This window comes from Pteronotus mesoamericanus, unplaced genomic scaffold (assembly GCF_021234165.1).
Source record: "Pteronotus mesoamericanus isolate MK-2021 breed Mesoamerican mustached bat unplaced genomic scaffold, CSHL_Meso_final scaffold_21, whole genome shotgun sequence".
In the NCBI taxonomy this organism is placed as follows: domain Eukaryota; kingdom Metazoa; phylum Chordata; class Mammalia; order Chiroptera; family Mormoopidae; genus Pteronotus; species Pteronotus mesoamericanus.
Genome location: NW_026555310.1, coordinates 20,658,298 through 20,676,745, shown reverse-complemented (window position 1 = coordinate 20,676,745; position 18,448 = coordinate 20,658,298). Strand labels below are relative to the sequence as shown.

Sequence of the window (18,448 nt, the reverse complement as noted above, 5' to 3'; positions counted from 1 at the left end):
GGAGTTATTAAATATCAATCCTTTGCCTCCAAGCAAACACAAGGAACAACTATTGGAAAAGTGTATCAGAAGGGTGAATGTAACAAATTTAAGGAATCTCTTCATGAAAATTCAAACACTGAACTTTTAGTATGGGAATCATGACAAATATTCATTTGACAAGAAGTATAATATCTTAAAATTTGCTCTTAGAAATATCTTAAATGGATTTTATAGTAAAGCAAGTTGTTGAGTTGGCCCTAACAGATGCTAATAAGGATATTAAATTCCATTACGTATTATTTAAAAAGAACAAAAATTGTAAAACTAGGACACGCTTCCCCAGCCCAAAGCTGTAGAAATTCTGTCCCATAGAGAGCTTCAGGATAAAATGGAAACTGGGTCTCCGGGGACATTCAGATTATTACCATAGTGGAAGCTCAGTAGAGGTCATATTCACTTGCTTTAAAAAGTTTTGGTAACAGTGAATCAGGTCAAGATGAACCACTGGTCTAGGATCATTGCTGGAAACATAAACCACCCAACTATCAGTACTAGAAGTCAGCTGATTTAATGTTAAAATAGATTAGTCAGAAAATAAAATTGAGAAAGAAATGGTCATTGTAGCAGAAGCAATAGAGTAAAAAACAAAATTACTCTCAAAAAATCTAAAAAGATATTTTTCTGTGACATACATTTCATCTAACATACTAATATGCATTAAAACTTAGCTAGATTCAGGAAGAAGAAATGCAAAAATATTCTTTTTTAAAGGACAATTAAAAGAAAATATTGCCAAATAAAGGAATAAAGCCAAACTTCCTGTTGTTCCTAAAATTAAGAATCTAATAAAGAAATGAACAAGTTCTAGAGGGATAATGGAATTTTTTTTGTATTATGATATGATTTTATTTGTAGAATAAATTGATTCATTATGTTGCAAAGAACAAAAGAAAAATTTCCTAATTTTTCTTTTAATCTTGAGTTATATGTAAACCTGGAAAATGACAGTAACTCTATAAAGCCTTTATAAGGAAGTAATATAGAAATTGTGTATTTGTTTTTTTTTTTAAGATTTTATTTATTTATTTTTAGAAAAAGGAAGAGAGGGAGAAAGAGACGGAGAAACAGAGGGAGAGAAACATCAATGTGTGGTTGCATTTCGTGTGCCCCCTGCTGGGGACCTGGCCTGCAACCCAGGCATGTGCCCTACACTAGAAATCAAACTGGCGACCCTCTGGTTCACAGGCTGGCACTCAGTCCACTGAGCCACACCAGCCAGGGTTAGGCTGTGTTTTCAATACAATTAGAATCATGCAATTTTAGAGCTAAGGATGCTTTTTAAAAAGAGAAAACCATAAATAATTGATCCTAAGGTATTAACTAAAACTGGTTAATTTGCTAAATCATGTGGCATTTTCTCTTCATATAACTAGAGTAAAACCTACCACCATTCTTTTTATCTGGCATTGAACAAAAAAGAATTAACAGGCCCAAATAAATTTTAAATAACTGGGTCATTAGAATATATGAATGTTTCTGCACATACACACATATAAACATTAAATTACATACTTCAACTAAAATAAACATGTCTAAATTAACCTCTTCTTTAAAGAGATCTGAGTAACAGAATGAGAAAAATATTGAGGAAGGTTCTAAACACACCATCAAGTGTGAAAATTTGTCTTGCTCTCTTATCTTATATCTAACCCCTAGCACATCTGTCTAACCCTTTTAAGGTATTGCATGCCTTTACCAGTATTTGACCAAATTAAAGTGTTATGTACTTTAGTTGAAACAAAAATTGTAAAGGCAGACTCTTTTTTTTGTGGACTAGAAACACTGTGGTCTACTATTTTATTACTAAATGAACTGGAATATATTGTTTTCTAAAATCTAAGGCAACAATAGAACAAAACATCAAAGAAGGTGAAATTAAGATGAGTAACAAAAATTGGTATGTTCATCTCCACGAGGTCTTAAAGCTCCGTATTTAAAGGGGAAAAAAAGTAAATCTAATTCAAAATATGTAAGTATTTTCAGATATCAAAGAAATTTTAATCTCTGGTAAATTTTTATGTGAGCATTTGACTATATATGCATTGAAAAAACACATTTTTATAATAAAATTTGCTATATATTTTATTTGTCTTCCACTAGAGCAGGTTTCATTTTTACTCTTCTTCTTTCTCTTATGCTTCCAAGGGAAAGGAGCAAGTGGAAAGGAGAAAAAAAAGAAAAAAAACATTCTAAGAAAATATATGGTAAGGATTTATGTGAGGAAAAACAGGATATATTCTATCTTTTTAATCTTTTATTTCTACACATACCACTATATTAGTGCTTCCCATAACTGTCTGAACAATCTCTCAATAGACTATTTTAAATATATTGTGACTTTCATAACTGAGTGCTTGTAAGACTGTCCCAAATTAACGATTTATAAAATATGCTTTAGAACTATGCTTTTAGTTAATGAAAATCTAGAAGCTGTGAAAATGAATTTCTTTCAGAGCGCAGTCTTGCTCAGTACCTATTTTTTTACTCAAAACATTCCCTACTTCCCAAATATCTTTTTAAAAATAATATGACTCTGCCAGTATCATTTATCAGTACTAAGACTAGAAAGAGGACAACTACACAGATATAATATCTCAATATTTCCCTTAATGTTTCCCCCAAATTACCATCTTCATGAACTAGCGGAAGCCAGCAGCTTAACATTTTGATCAAATAAAAATTCTAAGCTTATAAATTGCTCATACATAGCAAAATTTCTATTGCCCGTCAGAAAAGTTTGTCTCTGATCCTCACTCTGCCTGTAACTGGTTATGGGATCTTGGGCAAATCACCCATTTTGGGTTCAGCTCTCCGCAGTACAGTCTCTACAGGCATAGCTTCTCTAGCACAGATCATTGTTAGGCATTTTATTTTCAAAATGCTCTGACTTATAAATTAGAGTGCTCTATGCTCTGGAACAAGACTCCATCCATTTCAACATTTGGTCATTATGATAGAGCTTAAAACCCACATTATGAATGTAGTATTCATAATTGTGAAGTAATTCCAAAAAAAAGAACTGAAGGTGTTGGCTCAAATTTAAATGGTCAAAACAAAGCTTCGCCTTCTACGTATTTATAATATGGGTTGAGATATAATTTGCAATTCTGCTTAACAGAGGACTCTCTCAGTTTCATAAAAAAATGTAAAAATATAAAACCATTGGTACCCTCATCAAAGCACAGTGAAACCAAGAGATTTGCAAAGGGCCGTATCTGTGATTATGGGATTGTATCTTATATACAATAAGAAATCACCAGAAGAGTTTTATTACCATAGATTTCCAATAATTAAACACATTTTAAATCTAGATAACCTGGTACTATCCACTAAAACTGTATTCAAAGTCAGCATACTTAGACTAAACACAGAAATCCCATAAACAGTTTTAAACCATTGAACAACCACACTCCAGATATAAATTGATGGATCATATCACATTAGAACTGTACTTCTTATCATTACAGTTAAGGAAGGTGAAGGTTTGGGGTTGGATCATCTCACTGATGTTTCTGTCTCACCGCAGCTGTGACCCGTGCACTGAAATCTCAGGGAGAACGAGAATGAGGAAACACTGCAGGCTGCATAAAGAACCCGAGTACCTGACCCAATTAGATAAAATGGCATAAACTTTGTTGGCAAAGATGACTAAACATGATTCATGAAGGAATGAAATAATTTTGACCCATTTTCTTCTGTCATTTATAATATTCACATTTAATAAAATATGTAGGATTATCAAGATACAACTTGAAGAGTATGTAAGTTTCTCCCCAGATAATCTAACTGCAAATCTAACAGCTACTTCTGGATGGCCATGATGTTACACAGGGTTGGACTCATAGATCCACAATTTAGGTTCCTTTTCTTGACGGCCAAAGCAAGGGTGTATTGAGCCCTTTCTGTTTGTCTTGACACTAGGAAGTAAAGCAATCCATCCACGACTTCATTAAATCTTCACAAATGCTCTATGAAATAAGTGCTTTCAGAAAGGGAATTTTCAGGAAGGGATACAAATTTTGTCAAAGATTGTGCAGCTAGTGAGTGGTGGAGACAGGACACCCCTGGCCAAGTTACTTTTTCCTTTTGTTACCAATACAGTTGCTTTATTTCTTCTTTATTGATGCTCCTCCTAATTGCAAATTTCCACATAAGAAAAAAATATCAAGTTACAGAGCCCTGAGTCTTGTTTTCTTCTGGCAACAGTAAGGGTCGGATTCTACTTGAACACAAAGTCATATGATCCCTAACTTCCAACTTTATCACACATGACTTGAGCATACAGTAACATTCTCATGCTACTGCTCTTAATCAGTGATTTTCAACCTTTTTCACCTCGTGGCACATAAAACTAATTAAAAAAATTTTGCAGCACACCAAAAATATTTTTCTTTGCCGATCTCACAAAAAAAATAGGTATATTTTTGATTGATTCATATCAGGTAGCTATTGTTGTGTTAGCTGTCGCCATTTTTTTTTAATTTAACAATCTAAGGGAAAAGAGGTCAGTGCCCCTGACTAAATAGTCAGGTATTGCATGTTTTAAAAATCCTCATGGCCCACTGGTTGAAAATCACTGCTCTAAATGCAAACATGCTACACCTTTCCGCTTTGGTTCCCCAGAACCTCCCCTATTAAGAACACTTTCATGCACCTTTAAAAATTAAACCATAGAGAAAACAAAACATTTCTAATATTAATTTCCCTTCAAGACTGGATGAAAATTACTGTCAGCTTGCCAAGACTGGAGCTCCTTGGGACAGAGAGCCACCATTTGCACCGTTCTCATAGCACAGGAGGCAATGCACCACAAACTATGCTGAAAGTTGTTTTTACTTTGTAGACCATTTCCATTAGGTCCATCTCAGAATGAGAAATGCAATATTTTAAATTGGAAGTATGTATGAAATTATGATTTCTGACCTGGATCTGTTGCTGAAGCAAATTGATTTTGTGTTGTTGCTGCAGAAGTTGCTGCTGTTGTCTGGCAATCTGTGGAGAAATTGCACATAAAAATTTTAAAGTATATTGTAGTCCTGGGGGAAATTACCAATGTTCTGTTTCTCAAAGTTTGATTTGGCAGTGATTATTAAGATGATGCAAATAGATGTACTTGTGTCTCCATGGTACCAGCGATTCATCCTTAAGTAGGATCAAACAAGACATTCAGTCTTTAAGAACATATATGGTTCTTTTGGCCTAGAACAAACGAAGCCCTAAAACACTACAGCAATGATCTAATCCAGTTTGAAATGTTAGTTTCAAAAATCCCACTTCCTGGCAATGTGTTAAGAAGCGACTGTCTCTGATGTTTTCAGCTGTTTTTTATGAAAGAAAGTATTGATTAAATGGAGTTTTGGAATCAATGAGTTCAGAGTAGCACAAAGTATTATAAGATGCTTTATTTCTTAGTGATGTTATAGTTTTTGTGTTTGTTTGTTTCTTGCTAAATTCTGTCCTCATTTCTGCTTCCCCAAAACATCTAAATGGCCAGCCCCTCCACGCACCCCATTCTGCTGTCTGTTCCCATTCTCAACTAAAACGATTCTTAATAAAGTTACCAGTCACCTTAATTTTTAAAAAAATTCTGAAGCATTTTTCAGCCTTCACCTTTTGACCTCTCATCAGAGGTTAACACTCAAGTGTTTTCAGTGATCCTCAACCTTCTTTCTTGGATTCTAGGACAACACATATTGCTGCTTTTCTTCCTGCCTCTCAGTCTTTTCCTTCTCTGTCACATTCAGAGGCTTTATCCAATGTTATAGTTCTATAAAGCTTAATTTTAGACTCAATTCTTTCCCCTCTATACTTACTTCCATATGTATGCCAATTGCTTGTAAATTTGTTTCTCTAGACTAGACCTTTGCCTCAAGCCTCAGAGCCATTTATCCAATGACATTCCCAAAGGGACTTCAAATTCAACAGGTTCTAAACTAAACTCAGACTTAGCCCTTCATGTGGCCATCTGAAATGTTTTCTAAGCCAGTGGCTAGCACAGTCACCCCGTTATTTGCTCTGATAACAATTTCTTCCTTAATATATATTATGCTATCGATCATATATATTTTGTTCATCATTTGCAAAAAAGCCTGGAGTAAAGGGAGTACAGAATGAATAATTGATGAAGAATGCTTGGGTGAATAGATGAGAAGAAAATTTTAAACATTTCTTTGTATCATAATGGGTAGGTTATCTTCTCATGAGATTTTAACATCATTCTTTTATAAATAAACTCTGATTCATATCCTTATCATAATCATTTTCATTAAAAAGTGTATTCCCTTAAATATGGTATCAGAAAGCTAAAAATTCAGGATAAATATGATACAAGTAGAGTCCTTTAGCATGAATGAAAGAACCCATATGAAAAGGATGGGTCTACAAGGCTAAGTAATGAACTTTTTATTTCCTTTATGGTTTTTGGGACAACTATAATTATTTTAATGCTTTCTTTACCTTAGGAATACAGTAAAAATTATTTTTTGGAAGAAAGATAGGAAAGGATATGGTAGAAAAGGGAGTATCACTTTTTTCCTTAAGTCCAGTTCTTTCCTCCCACGTACCAATATTTCAGCTGGCATTTAAATCCTCTCATTAGCATCTTAGGAATTTATCAAGAAACTGACCACTTCATGCCTCTCTACTCTCATTCCCGTTGCAAGCTACCATATCTTCTTGCCTGGATTTTTGTGATAGCCTCCTATTTGCTCTTTCTTTTTCTGTCCTTGTTCCCTAAAACTTATTATAAACCAGAATCTGGAGAGATCCTTTGAAAATATAAGTTGTGTCATATTATCCATCATTGAAAAACACTGTCTCACTCAGAGTAAAGGTCAGTACTCATGTAATGCCTACAGGCCTTATATAATTTGGTTACTTGCTACCTCTGATTTCACCTCCTCCTTCTCTTCCCTTTGTCACTCCATTCTTGCCACGTTGCTCTCCTGTCTCTTGAACACACTAAGAATATTCCTACCTCCCAAGGATACTCCTGCCTCTGGACCTCTTGCTCTCCCCTATCTGAAATGCTCTTTTCCTAGATAAGTGGATTGCTCACTCTCTCACCTCCTGCAAGTTTACTCACATATGACCTTGTCAATAAGGTCTCTCTTGATCACTTGCTTTAAAAGAACTACTGTACCTGACATCCCTAATTTTCTGCTTTATTACTCATCATAATCCTTATCAACATACACTATATTTTACATTTAAAAAAATGTATTGCCTATCTCTTCCCAACTACAATTCAATATATGAGGGATTTTTGTCTGTTTCATCCCTTGCTGATTCCAATAGCTAGAACAGAACCTGGAATCAAATTGGTACTCAATAGATATTCATTGAGGAAATGAATGTGGAATGGAACTCCACATGGAAAGAATGGTGGAAAGGCTGATCAGCAAACAGGTTCACTAGCACCTCTAAATGCCCTTAGAGGCTTTTAAGATTAGCGTGTACAGAGTAGGCATATACTATACTAGGTACATTAAGTAGGGATTGTTAGATGGAGAGTCAGAAAAGAAGTTCTTGAGAGAAGATAAACCTATTCTGTATCTTATGGAATAACTACTAAATATTGTTCAGAGATTTTAATGCGGCATTTCATTATTGATAAAAATGTCATCTTTCAAGCAGATATGAAACACCAAGTAGAGAAAAGAAATGGAAAGAATGGGAATCTCTTCAAATGTAATACGAACATTTCTTTACGTCTTTCAACTATGCCAGTTTACCCTTTGAAAGCTGTATTGAATACCCTTGACTAAACAATGGCTCTCCTCCACTGTAGATGGTGAGTAGACTGAGCCCAGAACGTGGGATATTAACGGGAGTTAGCCCTATAAAAGATGAACCATCTCTATATGTAAGTTCAGCTTATGACACTCTCTATCTTCCTTTCTCATGAGTGTCAACTCTCCTCCAAGTAATAGTTTTTATGCTTTGTTTTCCATTTCTCAATATATATAAATTTTTCTGTACATCAGTTGTTATTGTCTGATTTTTGCTACTAAAGCTTCATAGAAGGCACACTCTTAAAGGTCAACAGTGAGGATCTAAATGACAATTCTAATTACTTCTTGGTTCTAGATTTGTTCATTCTCTTGTCTCTAGAAGCTATATACCAGTATCTCCCAAGGATCTACTCTTTAGGCCTATAAACCTGCCATTTCTCTGCACAAAACACTCTGAGCCCAAGATATCAATATGGCTTTTTCTTGTATGTCATCAAGAGCTGAGCTTAAGTGCCAAATCCAATCACCCTATCTAAGAAAACATTGCCTTGTGAATAAATCAATATTTATCGAATTACTTTTCTTACATTTCTTCAAATTACTTATCACTACTTAAAAATATTTTGTTGATTTCCCTTTTTCTTTGTTAATCATTTCTTTCCAATAGGATTTAGGGGCTTTGTCTTTCTGGTTCATTGCAGTAGCCTCAGCAGTTAGGACAGTACCTGGCCCAGGATCAAGTCAGAGAAGATCTATAAAAGACCCACGGACAAAAACAAGGGGGGTAAGGAGGACTGCATGTGGCGGGTGGAGGTGGTAGGGCAGAGAAGATTAATGGGGAGAAATGGGGACAACCCATTTTTATTGTTCTGTAATTCAACAACAATAAAAAATAAAAATAAATGAAATACAAAATCTATGAATGAAAAAATATAAACATGAGGGAATAAAAAGCACTTGATTGAACAGATGAATAAAACTTATCTACTCCAGTGTTTTAAGCTGTCACCTCTGTGTAGGTAATCTAAAACACTTAGCTCAACTCTCTCTTCCAAACCATTCATTGGTATTTCTACTCATCTCTCATGTACTTCTAGAGGGGTAATCTGACAGCAGCTCTAATTTGATATAATTCATCCCTTGCTCTTCCAAAGTTGCCTTCCCCCTGACTATCCTAATTACTCAGAGTCAACACTTTTTCTCTGCCTTTTGCCCACTCAAAAACCATGAATTCTTCCAGCTGTTCATTCTTTTCTTCTTTTTACCCATAGTCATTACCCTGTCTAGTTTGGATTCTCACTCTTTCTTATTATTTCAAATTCCTGCCCCATAATTGAAAATATACTTCACTTGGTGAATTCTACCTTTCTTCAAAGCTTATAACAAACTCCTTTAATGAAATATTTCATAATGCCCCTGACTGGAAATGTTCTCTTGACTCTCCATGTTTCTTTTCAGTACTTCTCATATGATTTACCAGCATCTCACCTTGATTATAATTACTTCAATGGTACATAGCACTAAAGTAGTTGATAACCTTCAGATCAGAGTTGGCTTTGGTGTTTTGCCTTTTTATTTATTTATGTGGGGGAAAGGGGAGAGAGGCTTTAATTGCTCTTTGTATGCCTAGGAGAGTGACATAAATAGCACACAAAACAAAGCAAAGGAATTTGACTTTGTCTCTAGTTCTTACTCACCTGTTCTTGCTGCTGCTTGGCCAGCTCCATTTGCTGGCGCTGCTTCTCAATCTGAGATGCAGCCAGTTTCTTCTGCTCATCATGGGCAGCCAACAATTGCTCTCGTAGGCTGGTCAGCTGATTGATCATACCCATGAGCTGCCTCTCCTTCTCAGCTAAGCTTTCAGGAGTCCCTGAAAATAATACAGCAATAAAACATAAGAAAGGATAAATGAGATGACAGTAATTTTTCAATGACAATGATTCTGTTGTATAGAGAACTATTCCATATATAAGGTTGAACACACAAATGATACTTTCTTTTGCATCTTAACTCGGCAGTAAAAAGGGATGGTTATTTCCCATAACAAAATATCACAATGAATGAATATTTTGATTTTTTTTATTTATAACAAGTAAAAATGTATACTTTTCCCCCCTTTATTTTACAAGTAAACCAAAAGTCATAGGCTGACTAGCTACTATTTTTAATGTTCTATGGTGGAGTCTGATGGGAATAAAAAGAAGTCTAATGCACAATTCTCCTGACCTAAGCAGTTTTTCAAATCAAAGTAAAGAGATAATACAAAGACATGAAAATTTAATAAACATAATTGTTAACAGTTCAAGGTATTATTATCAGTGATATGATTCCTTAAAAAGAACCTTGAGGGATCAGAGCTAAGGAATTCTATACTAAAAGGATTCCTTAGAAAAACAGAAAAAAATCTATTAGCCAATCAAGTCTTAGCCTCATTTCTCACATGCCACTCATACTTTCTTCAAAATAGAATATAGCTAGCAAAGAAAATATTCAGGTTTGAGATATACAATTAATCTATCATGAAATAAAGTAATATGGTTGAAAATGAACAGACCACATTATGGTCACCCAAGATTGCAGTTAAATCTAAGATTTGAAGAAGTCACAGCAAAGTTATTTACAATAAATAGCATGCTCAAGATTTGAAAGCACACCAGTGAATCATCTTAGTCGGGTTAACATACTTATTTGATACAACGGAAAGGTGAGCAGTTCACTGAAACAGAAACATTATCGCTTTTAATTGTTCTAAAATTCACCAGAGACAAGACCTCTATGGTAAAGTAATAGCGGAAGGAGAGAACATACTTTTTAATTACAATTTTCACTTGAAACATAAGACACTAAGCACTGTTTTAATAATGCATTTGCCACCTGTATATGTAATTAGATAGAAGAATCTGTTATAACTCAGTCACCCTTCCCCATCCTACTGCATTTCTCCCTACTAATTTATGCTGAAAAAGCATGTGCTTTTTTAAGAAGTAGTAGCTATAGATAGTGGCTTAAAATTTTCATTTGCCCATTGGGAATGGAAATAAAGTTTCTAATGTAATTTACATAGGCTAGAAAAGAAACATACATAAAAGAAATTCTGAGTGAATTTAAGGCAAGAATCATGCCTTATACTCCTGTCTTATTCATTGCAGGTGCTCATTAGGTTGACACTAATAATTTATTATACCTCAGATATTTAGATCCATTGGAAAGGACATTTACTTAAAGAATAACTATGGGACGAGTATAATTAGAATCCTAACATTAAATAATCTAAATACTGGGAAGGTTTTTTTAAATGAAAATATCCAAATGATGGTAAGAGGTGCATCTTCATACACTGTCGGTAAAAGAGTAAATTCTACCACCATCCTGGGATACACACTAGGAAAAGTAATCCTCATCATCTTCAAGGGTGCACTTCCACTTCTAAAAATCTAGCCCAAGAAAACAACGGAAACTCAACCCATAAGAGTTTCTGTTACACAAGTGTCAATATATGGATTAGCTCCATCATAAACACTGCTCTACATTACTTAGGGAGAGCTCTTGTTCTAGGTGCCCTTCTCCACTTTCATTGTCATTCTCCATCATCTTTTTTTGTGAATTATTATAGTAAACCTTTAATAGAACTTCCTGCCATTAATTTTTCCCTCTACAAGCCTATCCTTTAAACAGGCATCAAAATTATCTTCCTAGAAAACAAATATTGTAATATCACTTCCTCTGTTTAAATGTGTCTGCTATTTTCTGAATAAAATGTCAACTGATTCTTAAAAATGAATGAATTCCTTCAAAATAGAACCTAACTTTCCCTTTCCTTTGTGCATCTTAAGTTCTAGTCACACTGAGTTTTCTACCATTCTTCTCAAATACCACCCTTCCCAAGTGCCAAGTACCTAGACATTCCTTCTTCAAGCTGGAGATCATGTGTCTTATTCTTTGTGATTCTTTTTCTTATTTTCACAGATAACAGCCATTCCTTTCTTTAGGAGTCCAAAGAGTATGTATCTTTATTATGGTACTTAATCACTAATTGTATTATCTTGTTTTCACATTTGTCTCCTAAAGCTGGCAGAGAGAGTTGTGACAGCAACAGTTGTAAATTACCAACTTTCATATCTTCATTACCCACAACAGAACCTGGCATATAGCGAATCATCTAAACATGTTTAATGAAGAACATAAATAATAAAGTTTATTCCCTTTATACCACTCTGAAGGTTAGGCATGCCATATAGCCAAGAAAAATGGGGAGATATTTTATCTTAGAACATACTTGCATAAGTATATATTCTTGTTTTGCTCAAGAGAGTTAAGCCAAGGAACCTACGCTTTTGTAAAAGAAAATTTCCCCATTTTTATGAGTGCTAAATGAAGATGAAGGCATAAGTTTCATGGTTTCAATTCTAAATTGTCATGTTCTTTATAATTTTCTCCCACTGTGTGGAGAGGTTCTAATAAATGACCTTCGGAACATTGGAAGTTCTGGTGATAGTTACAAAACAACCTAGACTTAAAAGAGAATAAACTAGATCATTAGGAAATCCCAGGGGCCCACTAAACAAAAAAACTCTTTCTTTACTTAGATTCAGATTTTTAAGATTCACACAGGTATGTTACACTATGGGGACACAATCATGTACGTATGGATTAGCTCCATCATATTCAAAGAGCTAATACTATGTTTGTATAAGTGTGCGTGTGTGTGTGTTCATGACAGTAATTTATTTTCATTTTCTCAGTTATTTGCACTCCTGTGTGTTTTAATCTATTCTAGCCTGGCTTCAATTACCTTAGGATGAAGGATTACTGAAGTAAAAGACAAACACACTCTACATTTCAGTTTTTCCTGCTACTTATTAGGCATGCTAATCAGGTGAGTGATTCCTATTGTTCTGTAGTTCCATAGAAGAAGCACAGGTCAGAGCATTCCTTAATATAACATACAGATGTCATGAGGGAAGGAAACCAGCTTCAGGCATCCCCAGCTCAGTAAGAGGTGTCACCATCCATACAATGTTTGAATTCTTTTTTCTGCCTCATTTTCTGTATCCAGTGCTCCGGGAATCCTGTTAACCCATGATCATATTATACATCAGCACATGAACTGTTATTTCCACCACTACTCCTTACTCCACACCACCATCACTGCTTGCCTTGATGACTACACCAGTTTTCTAAACCATTCTACTTGCTTCCCTTGCTAAATCCATTCTCCAAGTAAAAGTTTAGAGTAATGTTCAGAAAGGTAAACCACATCATATTGCATACCTGTATAAAACCATGCCATAACTTTATACTGCATATAGAATAGAATTCAAAGCCCCTACCCTTATAACGCCCTGAGTGGTCAGGCTCCGAACTTCTATAGCACCATCCAACCCACTTTCTCTTTTGCAGAAATGCTTCAGTCACATGCCCTTCTTTAAGTTTCTCTAAGACCAATACACAAACATCCTCCCACCAGGGCTCTTGCCTCCAGTTGTTTCCCCTGGAAAATTCTTCCCCTAAATCAAAGTTTTCCAGACCGGGCACTTACTCACATTTTGGGCCATACAATTCTTTTTCTGGGGGCTGTATTTAGTACCTCTGGCTAGATGTTGGTAGTTCTCTCTACCTACACATAATGCCCTAAAAAATGTCTCCAGACATTGACAAATTTCCCCTAGTACAGCAATAGCATCCCCACTTGAGAACTACACCAAACGACTGGTTCTTTCTTTTAATTTATTCAGCATCTGTACACAGAGCTTCTCCCATGTGCCTCACACCAGGCTGTGTGCTGGAGATGCTGCAGTGCACAAGCCTCACAAAAATGTCTGCTTTATAGACTTTACATTTACATGAAAGAGATAATCAATCAATTGATCAATCGAATTCAAATCCATCCAGATAGTAGTATTTGTTGGATTCACTGAAAATACAGTGAATTCCTAGACTAACTTAAGTTAGTCTAAATTTACAACTAAAGCTTCTTTTAGTGGCATGCTTATCCAACAAGAGAGAAAGGCAGATCCCCTTCAGATTTATTACTTGGGACCTGATTCTTATCCCAAATCAGCTTGTTTTCAAATTGTTTAATGTACTTAAACAGAATTATCTCTTTCAAGCCACCTATCCTGAGTCAATGGCCTCTCTTTTATCTCAAAATATGCATCACCTAAGAGAGGATCTACTTTAATCCACATGTTGAATCCACATAGGATGTCTTTAATTCATGAGTTCTGAAAGGCCATAGTATTGCTGAATGGATTATTTCCTTGAATCCATTCATTACTGGCATTATAGAGCTATTTGGTGTTTGCCTTTGTGTCCCAGCTTCTCGAAAGAACGAAATTACAGCTTTCAAAACCAGCCAATTTTTCACTATCCTAACTTAAGCTGGCATTTTCCTTAACACCATATACCACACGTTGGCTGCCTAAACTGATGCATTCTGAGCAGAACCGGAAGGGTCTCTGAGGGAAACCGATGGGAAAGAAACAGGGCTCTAAAGAGGGCGGGTAGAGAAACTGATCTAGGCATTTCTGAGTGGCCTAACCAGAAAACGTCTCAAACAATGCCGTCCTTTTATACCCTCACCAAATAGAAATACTATATGAGAGAACTTTGCATGTAGATATTTTTGTTATAATTCTACAAATAAATTTATGTCAGTAAAATACAAACTTCCAATGACATTATTGAAAAACAAAGGATCTGTTTAGATTAGTCAAAGCCACCATGCATCCTCAGAGACTGTTCTCAGGTGAAGTGCCAATGCAATGACCTTTATGCTCACTGAAACAATGTGTGATGCAATTGCTGTCAACTGGAATGCAAGCATTGTTTCCTTCCCCTCCCCCCCCCCCCCATAACTAGGAGGCTATGCAAGGTCTTTATCTTCCACAGGACCTTTAGATAAGGGCAAAAGACTCTGTAAACTGGCCAGTTACACTGGATGGCTGATTAGAGAAGAAGAAATAAATATTTTTTTTTCCAGGCAGCTAATCAGTTTATTAGATAGATGGACTGTTTTCTGTCTGCAGAACTTTTTAGTCAAACTGCAAAACTGGATCTAGTGTCCTTTTCGTGTGGTTTTTTTTTTAGAGGATCATTTCTAATGCAACTTTAAAATCTAATTACTTCACATTTCCAAAGTACCAGACCATAAAATGGTATAAATGCTCACAGACAAAATAATCTAACGTGAAAAATAATTTTATGCTTTTAAAAGTGGTGACCTTTACGAACTCACATTGTTTCTTAAAAAGTGAGATTGACTTTAAGCAGGTATGACGACAATTTATTATTGACAGCTAAACTATCCAAACCAAATGCTATTTATTTTTCCTACTTTTAAAAAATGATCATTTTTACTTTTACAATAGTAAGAAATGCTTCTTTGAACTCTGCCAAGCTGTAACTATAATCTTTGTCCACATGTGAGTGAAAGTAATTCACTCACAGCAACTGGAAGCCAGCACTTAGGAATTGAGTGCTGTCCTCCTTTGGCTATAGTCTTAGATACTCAAGAATAGGTGTGTGCTGATGCGTGTACACACACACACACAAACACACACATTCATTCACTCACTTGCATTTTTCCTGGAACTAATTAAAAGTCAAATGAAAACTTCTCAGTATAAATGTTGGAGAAAAGTTTCAATCCACAAGAAGACTCAGTAAAAACCATAGAAGGTATACACATCTTAATATAAGCAAAGATTCTACTCAAATACTTACTCTAAGGTATCATTATTAAATTATGTAATAATGGAATAAGCTCATATTTTCAGATGAAAAAAAGCTCATACTTATCCTTCCTTACCCTGACCAAAAACAGTGTACAAGTCCATGAGACTTACACCTTTATTTGCCTCATAAAAAAACAGCCGCCGAACAGCTAAGCCATTGTTCTTGTCTAACTTCAGAGGTGGCATGAAAACCACATTCCTGGGCACTACATAATCATCGGAAGTCTGACCCCCCAAAAACCATTAAGTCAAATTTATTTACCCCCAGAGGGCAACGCGCTATTGTATCCTCTCCATTTTCTAGCCACCTATGAACAATGGATAGTAATCGCAACTGTCACGGGCAGTCAGCAGGGAAAGTAACCCAGCGCGATTTTCCCAGTCTTCTGCCAAACCTCACCCGAGCACCTAATAACCATGCCTCCAACAGAAGAAAGATCTACAGTTGCTTTTAAAATGCATCAGAAAACAGCATTTTGAACAGAACCAGAGGACAATAACCAACCTTGTGCTCCAAATGTGAGGCTTAAAAAACTCAAAATTAAAGACAGAAATTTCTTTCGTGACTGCAATACAGCTTCCTGAACTAGCCCCACAGCAAGCTTGAAAGGACAGCCGAATGTCTTTCCTCTAAGCTTATCATCACTGCTGTTGCTGCTTCTAAGTCTGACTTGTGAGGAAAACAAGGAAGGGAAAAATGTGTGTTCTCTGATGGAATGAGATCGCAAGGTTTGGAACGGGCTCGACGTCCAGTTATTACCTAGATCAGAGGAGAATAAAGAACCTTGGAGAATAATACATCCTTTATCTCAGGTGCAAATGGGTTAAAATCCCACAAAATAAAGTATAATATATGCTGCCTCAGTAAAAACTTCTTTGTTCTCTTTAAACTGTGTCTTCAAGCCCTTTAAGGCATATTATTATTTGTTTAAACTGGATTCCAATACAGATTTTATTGATTAGCACCTATTTATTCTCTCACCACCCATTCATACCTAATCATAGCCTGAATATACATAAACTCCAAATATATTGATGAAAAGTGAACTACTCAGTCAAACATTTTCTGGAAGTTTCAAATTACTATGGTGTTAGTAGCATACAGGCCAGACATTTGTGAAGATCAGTCCATGCTTCGCCTTCCTCCAGGATGCTCTGATGCTGAGTCTTTAGAGAGACAATGGCCTCTCTCACTGGGAGATGGCGTGCACATGTGCACACATGCAAAAAAGTGTTTACACACATATTTCCACATGTATACCAGTATAAATCTGGTGATATTTTAAATAGATGCTCAGTTCCTATCACAAAATATACAGAGGAATATATAACAATATTTTAATATTGATAAATATTTTTTCTAAAAAAATTATCCTTTAGAACTCAGAATCAAAAGTGTCCTATTAGCAACAAATAGGAAATCATAGATTGCCTACTATGTTCTAAGAAAGCAAACTTTTAAATTAATTCGAAAGGATCATTTGACCATTTTTTTATGAGGAATTTACTTTTCTCCCTTGTTATTAGGAAAAGTTCATTAAGATATGGATATTCTTTATTGTCTGAAGTCCATATAGAATTTTTCTCCTAGTTGTATGTAATTTCTGACTCAAAAAACAAAAACAAAAATGTTGCTCTTATTAGTACAAAGCAATGTTCTTTTAAGCTTTCCCCATTCATCATTCCGGTTTTAAATGTAGATTATGTACATCCATTCCTCTAATATGTAGAATGTATGAAATCATTTCATAATATGCATTTAAAGCTTTAGAAACATTCCCACTTAAAAAGTAAATCACTTAATTTGCTTTTTAATGACAAAAGTCAAAGCCCGCTAAAGATATAGTGAGGTTATTCTATTAAAACACCACACCCCTTATCCCATAAAGTATAAACAGAGAAAAAATAAGAACCCTGATACATCCACTTTCAAGCTATAAAAAAGAAAAACCAAAGCCAGCAGATGCACAAGGCAGAAGGGGGTGGGAGCAGAAGTGTTTTATTACCATTCATATTCCTAAATATTAACTTCATTTTGATACATTTTGGTTCAAAATAATTGCAAACATATTACCTTTTATTTCACCGAAGTTCCCTGATCCCATTGCAAGAAGCTTGTCTTTCCAGTCCTTTGATAGTAGCTTCTCAATACTGGGGGTTTCTAAGTAAAGAAGAAAAAAAATGTAAGCAATCAACATGACCATCTTTACAATGAAGCTCATTAAAAGTCTATCTGCTAGACCCTGGCTGGGTAGCTCAGTTGGTTGGAGTGTTGTCCTGATACGCTGAGGTTGCGGGCTCCATTTCCAGTCAGGACACGTACAAGAACCAACCAATGAGTGAATAAATAAGGGGAACAACAAATTGATGTTTCTCTCTCTTTCTCTCTCTCTGCTCCCCTTCCTCTTTCTCTCACTAAAATCAATTAAAATTGTTTAAATTTTTAAAAAATAATCTATGTGCTAAAAATAAGGCCATCCCAATCCCAGCTCCAGTTCATAATGACTTCATCAACAAACTGATAACAGGGGAGGAAAAAAAGAATGTTTTGTCACTTGCTGTTTCAAAATCATTAGCTTTTTCCTTTTGCAGAACAAAGCGGTTCTAATTCTTTATGACAATGGGTACATATAAGCCTCCAGTTCATTGTTTTTCAATTTGGTGAATAAATTCCTGCTATAATGGATGCTTGTCAATTTCAGGGTGTTAGTCTGCAGTCAAAAAATAATTATGTTGATAAAATGCAGAGTAAAAAAAGAAGCAAAGAATTAGCTCTTAAATCTGCTACATGTAATTATATCCCTCTGTGTGTTTACAATTACATCCACTTTATAATATGTGTTTAACATCATGTGGTGGTAAGCACACTGTGGAAAGATTTGCCGTGAACATTAAAAAAAAAAAAAGTTGGTACAAAAGGAGCTTTACAAAGATTGC

At 35.3% G+C, this 18,448-nt stretch overlaps 1 protein-coding gene across 2 annotated transcripts in view; it reads right to left on the bottom strand.

Annotated features, from left to right (window-relative positions):
• SOX5 (SRY-box transcription factor 5) overlaps nt 1-18,448 on the bottom strand; it is a 370,984-nt gene that overhangs the window by 184,360 nt on the left and 168,176 nt on the right. For both annotated transcript variants that reach the window (XM_054591329.1, XM_054591330.1), the window contains 3 exons: nt 17,586-17,672; nt 9,473-9,645; nt 4,966-5,034 (listed from right to left, as the gene is read on the bottom strand). In XM_054591329.1, coding sequence (XP_054447304.1) covers nt 4,966-5,034; nt 9,473-9,645; nt 17,586-17,672 — 329 coding nt within the window. The remainder of the gene's footprint in view (nt 1-4,965; nt 5,035-9,472; nt 9,646-17,585; nt 17,673-18,448) is intronic.